General features: G+C 37.9%; 1 protein-coding gene across 1 annotated transcript in view; it reads right to left on the reverse strand.

The window, feature by feature from the left end:
* LOC100726528 (intermembrane lipid transfer protein VPS13C) overlaps positions 1-13,141 on the reverse strand; it is a 91,409-nt gene that overhangs the window by 33,463 nt on the left and 44,805 nt on the right. The window contains 12 exon segments of the mRNA XM_063254229.1: positions 269-563; positions 1,037-1,158; positions 2,178-2,338; positions 2,818-3,082; positions 3,253-3,327; positions 3,329-3,403; positions 4,656-4,742; positions 5,136-5,501; positions 8,039-8,131; positions 8,878-9,107; positions 10,239-10,485; positions 11,692-11,865. Of these exon segments, the coding sequence (XP_063110299.1) occupies positions 269-563; positions 1,037-1,158; positions 2,178-2,338; positions 2,818-3,082; positions 3,253-3,327; positions 3,329-3,403; positions 4,656-4,742; positions 5,136-5,501; positions 8,039-8,131; positions 8,878-9,107; positions 10,239-10,485; positions 11,692-11,865 (2,190 nt within the window).

Consider the following 13,141-nt stretch of genomic DNA (forward strand, 5'->3'; position numbering starts at 1 on the left):
CTTGGCCGCCTATGTAACCCCTGCATGACTCAGTTTCCCCAGCAGTACAGAGGTTCATTAATATCCACCATAGAAGGATTAAACATGTAAAGTCACAGGACAGTGCCTAACACAAAGCAGATGCTAGTTCCAGTCTTGCTTTCATTAACACTTTTAAAACACTGTAAGTATGGGATATAAAACACTGACTTCAGCTAAAAATACCACGAAATAAACTAGAATTCACTTTGTGCAATGCTGGAATCCAAACCAAATACAAGAGACACACCTCCAGTAAGTATCTTAGGGAATAGGGGAGCAGATTCCGCAGTGTAAGAGAAGGGTAGAGGTGAATGATGTACGCCGGGTTCCAATCCTCCCCGTGTGCGCTGATGTGGCTCAACTCCTCCGGCTCGGCAACTGTGTTCACAACTAGCGGCAGGAAGCTGCGCTGCACCGCCGGACACTGCAGCCTCCCTGTTACGGAACTGCTCCTGTGCAGCTCCTCCTTCCAGGGGATGTAGGTGGTCGACTCCTTGTACTGATGCTCTAAGTCCCCAGCTGGCTGGATAAACAACTGAGATCTGCAGAAAAGCAAGCCCATGTGGGCAAAGAGGCTCCTGAGAACCCAGGAGCAACAGCCTCATTCAAACCGCAAGTCAACAATGGTCACTCTATTTTACAGGTAAGGAAACATGGTTCAGGCAGGGTGGGGAACGTGCATAAAATCTCATGGCTAACTCACAGAGGAACGCTCTGCGGGAAAAAACAAAAACCTATGTGAACAAAGGTGACTGAAAAATATTTTCATTCCAAATATAAAGGCTATCCAGTAAATACAGATTTCAGAAAAGTCTAAACCATTAAAAAAGTTGTGTCCATTTGATAAATTCAATATTTATTTTTCTACAGAATAAACTATGTCTTTAAAATGGGTTTTACATGTTTTTAGATAATAATTATATGCAGTTATATTCTTCACTATCTCCAATTCATAAAGGTAAAAACCCCATTCAGTGAATTTTCAAAAATTTAATGTTTTGAAAGAAGTACCCACCTATAGGACTCTAAAGGGACATGGAACTCCTCTTCGGGGCTGACTGTTCCAATGCGCTGCAGAAGTTTAACATTCTTAACCAGTTTATAGATGATAAATGGAACAGAGAAGTGGTTTTTAATCTGTTGGACAAAAATACATATAGTTAGCTTTAAAAACATAAGTTAAAAGGAAAATCATTAGCTGCATACACTATATAACTAATGTTTTAAACACAATTTTGGAAGATACTTCCCTTAACAATTGAAACTTTAGGATATTTAAAGGCTACATACATATTAGGACTATTAACTATCAGCCTAAAATTCAGATATTCACATAATCTACATATTGTAAGCTGATGTTTACTGTTAATTTATAACACTGTCATCCAAATAGTATTGTTGTTTAAAGATTCTAATTACATTTTCTCCATTATAATTTTTGATCAATCAAATGATCAAATCACATGATTAAATAAAAAAGGACAGCAAAAGAATATAAGAAAACCAGTATTACTATCTTTTCTTGACCACAGTATGATATACATTGTATTGTTTCGTTTTTTATCTTATACTGTATTAGGGAGAAATATTCTGTTGCTGATCATATACTAAAACCTAAAATAATACACAGAAAAAGAAAAATGTTTGGTAAAGGCTTACCAGTAGAAAGGGAAAAAAATTTTTTTTTATTTTTTGGTACCAGGGATCAAACTCTTAACCTTGTGCTTACCAGGCAAGCGCTTGAGCTACTGAGCTAAATCTCTGGCCTAAAAAGGAAATATTTATACAGACTAAGACGCCAAAATTTTTTTTCAGGAGAACAGCTCATTTTAACAGTCCTTGTTACACGCTCAAAAAATATAACCCCAAGTGATATACAAACAGAATGATGTTATCCTATGTGACAATCAACTGTAATTATAATTTTCATCAATTCTTAAAGAAATACGCAAAAATATTTCATTAATGGTAAACAGAGGAGATACAAAAATGGGCTTTAAATTTAAAAATCTTATTAACCATTTAAAATAAAGAACATTACAAAAGCAAATTAGGGAATAAAAATGACATCAGTTTACTGATGTAATGCTGTGTTGCGATATTCCAAAATGAGTTAAACTGAGAACTGAACAGTATACACTTCACTTTAAAGTCACCTGCAGCACAGAGCGGAGGGTGATGACTTTATTCCCTTCGGTGGCATCAATCTGTACCAAGACGGAGTCTGAGTAATTGGCGTGGGGATTCCGCACATTGTACAACTGCCGTCCAGGTCGGGCAACAGGGACATTGGCAACCTCTGTGTATCCATGTGGTACTAAGGCAGAGGACAAGTGAAAAAAATTCTAAATATTTATTTACTAATATGTTTCCATCAGAATAGTTACCCTGCCAAAACAAAGACAAGAGTATTCTTCTCATGATTGGAAATAATCACCATGAAATACTTTTCTAAAATATAGGTTTTTAAAAAAGAGAAAAACTATTACTGATACAAAATTTTTGACCCTAGATAATTTGAGCAAGTCAGTTTAAATATATGAAAACAAACAAAATGCGACAGATTTCTTATTCTCTCAACTATCCAGCAACAACTTTCTTGTAACAGTACTTAATTATTCTCACTATTTTGGGACTGCTATCATCCCAAAACAGGAAACAAGTATCAACTATTTAATCCAAGTTTTTACAAGTGTTTTTTCCCAAATAAGTATGCAGCAAAATATTTTTCTATATTTTATCAAAACTAAGCCCACAGTGATTCTTAAGGTGCTCCTGAAGTAAAACGCAGCATACCGAAAGTCAGCGTGAAGAAGGAACTCTCCTGACGGCTCAGCACAGACAGCTTCCCTTGAGAGGAAGGTTCCGTGCGGGCATACTCCAGTTCCAGATGCTGACCGGCATCCACACCATAGACATCACTCTTCCCTGGGGAGCCCATCACTCTCAGGTTACGACTGAGCTGCACCTTCATGGGAACACCTACAGCATTTCTGACCGTAAACGGAGCTCTGTCTTTTAAAGAGTAATCAAAAGTAGAAGCAGTGCCCTCCGAAAAACCCTGAAAAGGAATGTAATGCCATCATGAGATAGTTACAAAATGTACATTTCTTTCAAACACTTTCCCATGCATACACATTTCTGAAACTAATTTTGATCACAGAAGAATGTATACAGCACATTTCACTCTTAAATTCTACTTGAAATATTCCAAATAAGAGCCACACATACTTCTGCTAAATTGCTGAAAACATTGAGACACGTTTTGGATATTGTTATATTCATTGTGTCTGCTGAAGAAATATAAAATTGCCATTTTGGGCTCAGGAATAAAATCATCTCCTGGTATCAAACTTTTATCCTGGATCGGGTTCTTCTGTACCTACAAAGATAAATAACATAAAAATTTAAACAGCCAGTTAATAACAAATCTAAGATAGTCAACAGTGTTGAATTTTCCTAAGCTGGCACTTTATAGTAAGGCTCCTCCAAAGCATCATTTTCAAAGCTATTCAGAGGTTTCCTCTGCTCTGGTGAGGTGAGTGCAGCGCAGAGTCTACTCTGGGGAAATGCTTTGAACTCTGTCAGCCACTGAACCTGTTCCATGCACACCTCCCACCCGAGATCCCATCTAATCATCCGGTACTGCCCAGCTAGTAACTATGAGTTGATCAGTAATAAAAGGTGATCCTGAAGTCTGAATCGGTCCTTATTAGAATATCATCTAGAAATAATACTTTCTTGTCTTCTGCTTTTTATTGGTAACATCTACAAATAAGTAATATCAAGTTTTCAACCAGCCCCCAGATTCCAGCTATTGCCATATTCATGGTTTTGTTCTAACAGAGGTGCAAAAGCCATGATTTCTGGTTACCGTCCTTATGCCAGAGAGAGGGAGGCCAGAAATACTAGTTCTACTTCATTTGGAGCACACAGGACACAAGTTAAAATCTTCTTTGTCAGCGTCCACGTGTAACAGCCCCGTGAGGCCACTCTAGAGAAGTGCTCTGGGACAATCTGCTAATGCCAGCTCACACACTGGGTACTCAAGAAAACCAGGCTCTGCAACCCAGGATTCTGACACACTTGGAAAAATACCAGGAAGAGATAATAAGGAAAGTCCATAAATTAGTGGTGATTCATAAGATTTTTAGTTATACCCTTAAAAAAATCATTATCTCAAAGAGCTTCATTTATGAAAGCTTCATTTATCTACCAATACATATTCTATTAGAAATGAAAACTGAGAAAAACTTTAATATTTATCCAAAACTAAGTTAATGCAAGATAACATTTTAGTGAAAAGTATTTTTAAAATACAAATAGTGAGATAAAGGACATTAATAAACTTCTTCAGTGCCTGCTTAAAAGACAGGTGGTCTCATCTCTGCTTTGCAGTCTCCTACAGAATCACACTCATGTACTTTCCCGAAAACTCCATCACACATTCATGAGGATGAAAATTAAAATGATATATAATGTCTGAATATACATATAAAAACATTTTCTATCTTACGCATACACTAAAAGGGCTCCACAGGTTGTGGACTACATCTTGACAAGAACCAAATTAAAGAACATCAATGAACACGTGCAGTGCCGCTCCATACAGAGATGCTTTACTGTGTCCTTACATCAAGCTTTAAGTTCCATTGTTTCTTCCCCTCTATTCGCTCGATCAATGGCTCCCACACAGCATGAATCTCATTGTAATAGTGAACCTGGCACAGAATTATAAAAGGTCAGTTTTCAACCTTAATTATGCAATTCTGGAACAAGCAGGAAAACAAGTAATACGATACAGTAATAGCCGTTCAAAACCACTTGCCTAAAGACACAAAAAAGTACCTAAAAAGAATGTATTTCCCTTTATCCCTTTATTTCTTGTCATAAATCATTTAGCACAAGACTTCTTAAAAACAGTTACCACATATACAGTTACACAGCCACAAACTGAATGTCAGCATATGTATCTATTCACATATATCATCTAATTCAATCATGCACAAACAAACTATAAGAGAACAAAACAAACAGGCAACAACAGAACCTGAGTCTTAACCCCACAGTGTTTTAGGCAGCTGCCCTTGGGGTACTCCACCACGTCTCCATACCTGCAGTGTCACATCAGCAGTAGCAGCCAACAGGGAAGTCCAATTCTTAATATTTCCTGAAAACTTGGACTCTGCCAATAGTAAAGGCACAGTTCGGTGCCCAAGGCCACATTCTAGAGTGACTTGGACCGATTCCACAGCAACAGCACAGTTTTCCTCTATCAGTGGATGATCCATCGCTCTGAAACTTTCTGTTGCTTCGGTTGCCATGTCAACACCAAGAAACCAAGAGTTATAATCATCAATAGACTTGATATCCCAAAGACTTTCCATTTCCTTAGATGTGTCTCTCGATTCATCCTCTTTCGTCTTTGGAGACATGGCAGCCATTATTGTCATCACAGTATTCAGAATGATGGGTGAAATCTTTCAGAAGCAAAGCAGAGAAAAATCTTGAAAAAATTCTTTCCCAGATGAGAATTGAAACACACGCATTAAAGCCTTTAAAAAGTAACACGTTAAAATTTACCTGGTTGTTCAGCTCCTAGCTAATGAAAATATGGATTAAGGCGTGTGTCTCTGTGTAACGCCACGTCCTGCTCACAGAACCTGAAGCAATTAATGCTGCGCAGCAAGAGTCAAAACTAACCACCAAGCTGAACTCACAGCATGGCATCAACCAAAAGCGCAGAACTCCAACCAGCTATGTTCACTACGTCAAGACACCTGAACTGAACAGAGAGGCATAGCAGTATCTCCCTCTGTCTTGTAGAAAGGAGAAGGCTGAAATTACTCATGGATCCCACTTGGCTCAACCAAGATCCCTGAACTTTGCTTCTGATATCTCTGGGTAGAGCCTCTGCTCACTTTCTCATTCCTGCACTGCGCTTTAGTTCTGACACTGAGGACATCTTTGTCTTACTTGTTTTTCACTTAATTTAGTCTTGTGGTGCTGGGGACCAAGCTCCAGGTCAAGCCACGTGCAAGGCAAGCACTCTACCTGAGTTACCACTAGTGGCCAAGTGCTGAAGGTATTTTTTGTATCCAGTCAGCACTCTGTCCTCCTATCCTTCAAACTGTCACCAGCAGAGTTTCTTTAACCCTGACTCCATGCATATCACTCCTATGCTTAAAATCTTCACTGAGCTCTGTAACTTTCAGAATGAAATTCAAACTCTCTTTGGCTTGGTGCACAGCACTCTTTGTGAGCTAGTTCCTAGCCAATCTGCTAGCAAGGGTTCTATAAAGTTTGAGAAATACTCGGTTAAATAATTTAAAAGGATTCCTTTACTGTTAACTTCTCACAACCCTTTCTTCACTAACACACTAAACACATACAACTGCTTCATCACAAAGAGGATCTGATGTGCACCACATTCCTGACCTACTTGCCTGCCAACCGACTGCTTTCTTTCTCCTTGTCTTATTAATGTTATCTGTAACTAACATCCCAGTCCTATAACTCAAACACACCACTGAATGCAGCCATGGGGATGATCCTTCTAAGTTCTTCAAGAACATTTTCCAACCTTTGCCTCTGTGCAGACAGCAAATTCAGTCTGGAAAACCTTCCCCTTCCTCTCCATCTATCTAACTTACACCAACTTGCAGTCCTTAGTCCAAGATGTGTCCCTTTCAGACAACTTTTCTTGATATTCCAGTCTGAACCGCAGCCCCCTTGTTCATGCTGCCAGCAGCTTCTGTGCACGCCTCTAGCATTCGAAGTTACAATCACCGATCTACTGCTCTTCCCCTGGTCATTAAGTTTGTTGAAAGCAGAGACCATGTACTGCCAATGTCATACACAGGGTGTGTTTTTAAGTATAGAAGGAGGTCAAAAATGATTTATACAAAGAAAAGAAGTCTCCATAACACTTACCCTAATGTCTTAGAGCAAACACAAGCAAATGCATTTTTATTATGCTACATCTTTAAAAAAAAAAAAGTAAATTCATGAGAAAAACACAATCTAAGCCTTTCTAGTGTTTTTGTTTGTTGCGTGCTTGTTTTTTTTTTTTTTTTTTTTTTTTTTTTTTGTCTTTCTCATTTTTATCGGTACCAGGGATCGAACTCACGACTGCCTGCTTGCAAGGCAGGAGCTTATACCACTGAGCTAAATCCCCAGCCCCACGTGCTTGCTTTTTTCAAAACAGGATCTTGCTTAGTTCAAGCTGCATTTGAATTCACTACGTACTCCAAGCTGGTCTCAAACTCATGGCACTTTTCTTGCTTCAGGCTCCTGAGTGCTGGGATTGCAGGCATGTGCCACCACACCTGGTTTTACCCAGTACTGTTTTAAACTGAAAAAAACCTGCGTTGTTATTTAAAATGGTTCAAATGATATTAGTTTAAGTATTAATCCAATCATACTGGTCTCTGACCTACAAAAGTAAAGCTAGTATCATTTATGCATCACTAGAATTAACTGTCTCATCTTTGCATCTTTCAAAAGAGAGCAAACTAGATTTGAGAAAGTATCGTGTGCTCCCTATTTACAATGGGGAATGAAGTCCTACTGAAAGAATTTTGAATGACACTGGAAAATAGATTGTTCTTTAGTATTTTAAATGTAAAAGATCTTTTAAAAAGCAAACCCCAGTGATTTCCAGCATACATCTGTCACCACAAATATAAGCTAAGTATCTAATCACATACTTATCAGGCCAAATCAAACTATACATTAATAAAAGCCTAAAAATAATGTCTCCATCCTTTCTTCGTTTCTCTATCTCTTCTCTCCCCTCTGACACATACACCACACACAAATGCAAATAAAACAGAGAAAACTACACCTGCCATGTATAGGTATTAAAAAAGTAGTCTCTTAAAGAAAACAGAATAAGCACTTAAAATGTATTTTAACCCAGAGGCAATCTGATTACCAAATATGTGACTTACAGCAATGCTGAGACCAAAGACACTATTTCAAGAATTTACACACAAAGAATCTGTCAGGTACCAACCTTAATTATAAATTCTTTAACCATAATATTGATATTCTGTTTTCCCGAGGCCCAGGTACATTTTTCCATAGATAAAGAGCACGGCTGCAAGACCTAGACAAGTAAATGAAAAGTCACATTTTCATTAATATTTACATAACATGCACTTACACAAACCATCTCTCACTCCACTGAGATTCTGAACTACTATTAAAAATTACATTAGCTAAGACACTCTTGTGAAGGTTCTTCTGAATTACGACAAGTCCATGTAGATTGCTAAAGGACTTCAATCAGTTCTGATGAAGTTCTTCATTCCAAATGCTGATGTAAAGACACACATTTACTATCAGAAGTTTAAAGTGTTTCTTTTTCCAAACATATTTTTTCAGTGACGCACTCTGTAAAATATAATTATGAGGTATCTACAAAATGAACTGATGACTAGAGCAGGGGTTAGGGTAAATGACCAGTTTCCAGATGATTATCCAGTTAGTCCCGAGGAACACAGAAGTCCTTTGTCATGTGACTCCACCTGAGTTTTTTTTAATCTGAGCTTAAATATTTATTTTTCTCTCATTCGATATACTTAGTGAACAAAAGAAATAGCTGAAAAACACTGATCTGAACTAAAATTCAACAGAAGATCATGAAAAGAGGACTAGTCTAGAGGCAGCCCCTAGTTGTTTCCCTAGCAGCCACAACTCGCCAGGTAACATTGGCAGAACCCGACATCTCTGCCTGCAAACCAGAGGTTGTACTAAATAATCACTTAAATCCTGGACAGCACTCAGGCTCTGAGATTCTCGGACTCAGCTATTTCTGTCATTCTTCAGCTGAGGGCCCAAGGCAGTGCTTACTGTGGTGATAGTTTGCCCCCTCTTCTCTCTGAGGAAAGGACAAGCGAGCACTCTCAGGTCTTTGACGGATGCCTCCGTCACCTGCTCCAGCCCAGATGCGGACACACAGAGCTTACACTGGAAGGAGGCCGACAGCGCAGGAGCGTCCGCCCTGCTCAGGCTGGCCACAAACACCACTTCCGGGTCTGTGATCTTGGCCTTCAAGGTCATGTTTCGTCTTGCAGAATCATCTGGAGAAACAAAAATGGGACCAGAAAATTTTTAAAGTAAATCTTCCTATGGCTACAATATTAACCACAGGCTGTTAAACTGTTCTCAGTATTTTTCCTATATTGGGTATAGTGAAAGCACTAATTTTGAGTTGGTTAATTAATACTAATAATGAAACGATTATTTAATAAGTGGTAATTATGCAAAAAGATGTAATCCAAAACCTGCCCAAAACAGATCATTCCCATTTTGATCTTTGATATTTTGGGGAACAACGCTGTTTGGAAATTCTTCTGGTCAGAGTCAAGGCAGGCACTTGTATACACACATGAGAATGTGTGATTCTATGACACAGGGGCCAAGAGGAGGAAAACAGAGAGAGAAATAACAGGAAGAAAAAGAGACATCCTGATAAAGATGTTAAACTATTCTTATTTTTTACTTTGGCTTTACCCCAAGGATCAGAGTCAAGAGTCATATTATCTATACTATAAATATGTTCAAAGTATAAATGAATGCAGAGATATCAGTATGATTACTATTTAACAAACATTTAAAGTAAATGGAAAAATAACATTCTGATCTTGCCAGTGTTAGTTTCCAACTTACTGGCTTAGGCATTGCAGAGAAAACGCCTGACCTTAAGTAATAATAATTTAACAAGAAAATCACTGATTGGTATAAAGGTGATGGGATATAAAATACAGGGCAGGGCTCAATGTGGATTCAGCATATTCCCAGGAAAGAGTTAAAGGTGACATCTAAGGGAACCCTGCTAGCTCCTGCAACAGCCTCACCTTCTTCTATCTTTTCAACTGTTCCTCAACATGATACAGTTCTTCAAAGTATTTTCCTGGACTAAATGACCCACCTATAAAATAGCCCTCCAACCACTTACCCCAATTAACTTCCTTTCCAGATGAGTAAAGAATGTGAGTGACATGACAAGTCCCAGAGCAGAGTCCCTGCCCCTAATATGCTTCTACTATATACTTCTCACTTAAAAACATTTACTAAGATGTTTCTGTAAAGTATGTTTAAACCTAAAAGCCTAATTTTATTTTCTCAAACCCAATATGTCTCTTTCTTGCTGTTTGTAATTTGTGTTAAAATATACAAGCTGTCATCTAAGACAGATACAGTCTGCTAACCTTTTTCTGTCTGGACTTTCCCCATGGTAGTGTGTCTTGATGGCATTTGTATTTCCTTCGCCGTATTTTCTGGGCTCTGAGGCACAGCTTTAATGAAGAAATCTGCCACAGTCATCAAAAACTCCACGCTGGCACACACATACAGCTTGTCAAGAACAGCATCAATTAGACTTGTGTTTTTGTCTTGTTTGTAATGAATATCAATCATAGAACTGCTGCTATCTTGGTCATTCTTTCGTCAATCATTCTGAAAAAAATACACACATATCACTCATTATTTTATCTCCCACTAAAAATAAAAATTATGAAAGTTTTCCTATGTATTTTAAGAATTCTTTCATCAATTACTTTTTATCTGAACATAAAATAGGACAGTGTTAACTGGATATAATAAACCAACTAGTAACCAAAACATGTTTCCCCATTTCCCAAACAAGGTGCATGAGATTAAGCAATTATATTTTATAATCACAATTTAATACTAAAGAAATATGATTACTAGAAATGACTTGAGCAAATATCAAAATGTATAAACGCAGTCCCAATATTTCACTAAATAAAAGAATTCATCTTCCTAAAAGAATTTATCTGCAAAAATCATCCTCTACATTTGAATTCCAAAGGTATTTCATGCAACTCAAACCAGCACACGTTTATCAAGGGTCTACAATGACAGTTCCTATGCAGCTCCACATGTATTGTAAAGACCAGGCTACCTAACAGATTTCAACATTTATCACCCCATCTAGAGAGCTGCGGACAGTTCCCTCGACGTAAAATTCTCATAGGAGAAAAACTGCTGCATGGCCACGCTACTCATTTATTTCTCCAGGAAATACGGGGTTTAGCACTATCCAATACATACTCAATAGAATACAAGAATAAGCAGCAACACAGCTTTTCTCCAAAGAAAACCAGTAAGTAAAAAATAGTACATGTCTCATTATTTCAAAAAGGAATAAAAAATTATTAGGCTACTGAAGTTACACGTTTCTAACTTCACAGTAGGCTGATTCTGTCAAAAATGTGTTGATAATGTGATTATGCTTGGGATTCTACTCCTATTAAAAGTGACAGAAATTTTGTAGAAGTGTTTTAAAAGACAGACAAAATAAGACAAAGGAAAAAGTCATAACTTTAAGCATTTTTAAAACATGATTCTGCTGAATGGAGATAATTTGAAAAAATATATCACCACGTATTTAACTACTGAAACTCACATTGTGGTAGTTCCATTTTTAAGACAGTACTCCGATTTATTAATAAACTTTCATTTAATATAACCATCCCAGCAGCTGAATCTGATATTAGCATTACTTCTTGATGCAATTCAGATTAAAGGTCTGATCAAAAAGACACAAATATTTTTTGAAGAACCCAAGCACAGCAAAGCCTGCAGTGATGCCAGGTTCAGGGTTAGCCGTGAGTGGCATCCAGCACCGTGCGAACTGACAGACCTGGACGTGGCTCTCTCGATGCCTTCTCTGAGATCATCAAGGGTGCATGTCTTCAGCTTAAGGCTGACATTCACTGAGCCATCCTTGAACATCTTCCCTGCAGAGGCCATCAGGTACAGTCTGAGCTCACCGAGACGAAAACTATCATTATGAAATGCAAGTTTGGACTCCTGCGGTACATTTTTCAAACAAAAGAACAATTAGCTTTAAAAATTATGTAATATTATTAAACATATTTAACCCAGACCTAAAACACAAATCAATCTCATAAATTTTCAAAGCACAGGTGGGAAAACACATGAATGGAACAGTTACACATTGTCTATGAGTACATACGTACATACAAATAAATGCGTATGTGTCTTGATCCTCAACAATGGTTAATATATTAAAAGTAACCTGATATAGTTTGAAGCAAGTGACTAATTAGCAAATAGTTTTATCAGATAATATGCAACTCAGCTAATAAACATTAACGAGCTCTTCTGTAAACAACGGTGATAAGAATTAGGGACGTCATAAGAAAAAATAAGCCTTACTATTGATCTCAGTGATTTTATACCTTAGTTGAAAGAATAAACTAGAAGTACATTAAAAAGAACAGTCCAACGAGATGCTACAAGTTATAAATAACTACATACCTTGCGATATATATTAATTTTTATTAATATTTATTAGCATCCGAACTTCCACAAAGCATATAAAGTAGTTAGATAAAAAGTACAAACAGTAAAAACTCGGAGAGGTACAATTAATTATTGTAGGCTGCAGGTTAAGAACATAACTGTGTGGTGGAGAATGAGGAAGACCAGATAAAAGGAAAGATGTCCACACGGGGAAAGCGTGAGCATGTGAGGTACTCTCAGGGCACAGGGCACCTGCCCTTCTTCCCTGGAAATGAGACCTAGCCAAAAAATAATCAGCCTTGGAAACCAGAGATGAAAAATGCCAGCCCCAACAGCCTATCTGTCCCTTACCTGCCATCACTACACTCTTGCTGCTCTTTAAGGGGGGTAAAGTGAGGATATGTGGATTAGGATGACAATTTTGGTCTCCAGTTTTCAAGGTGTATTATCTTCCAGTTGGGTCTTACATGGGGGGAAAACTATAAGCTTGAACATTCTAGTTAAACAACATAGGGAATGAGGATAGAAGGAAACATGGATGCCTTAGGGCTCAAATGATGATCTGCACTTTCAGTTCTAGAAATGGGGGCCTCAGTCTTCATTCCACCATAACGTAAGTCCACATACTCCAAGTAAGCCCAGATTTTACAAAGAACAGACCTGACCCAACTGATCAACCAACAACCCTATCAGCCACAGTGGCTCACTAGACACCATGGCTTTGTGAATAGCACCAATGACCTGCAGTCAGACACAGTGGTTAGAAGGCCACAATTCCTTTCATTCCAGGTAGGAGACTGCATGTAAGTGGGTTAAAATG

This window comes from Cavia porcellus, unplaced genomic scaffold, assembly GCF_034190915.1.
Source record: "Cavia porcellus strain 051 isolate PalLab524CR breed Dunkin Hartley unplaced genomic scaffold, mCavPor4.1 scaffold_8, whole genome shotgun sequence".
Lineage (NCBI taxonomy): Eukaryota > Metazoa > Chordata > Mammalia > Rodentia > Caviidae > Cavia > Cavia porcellus.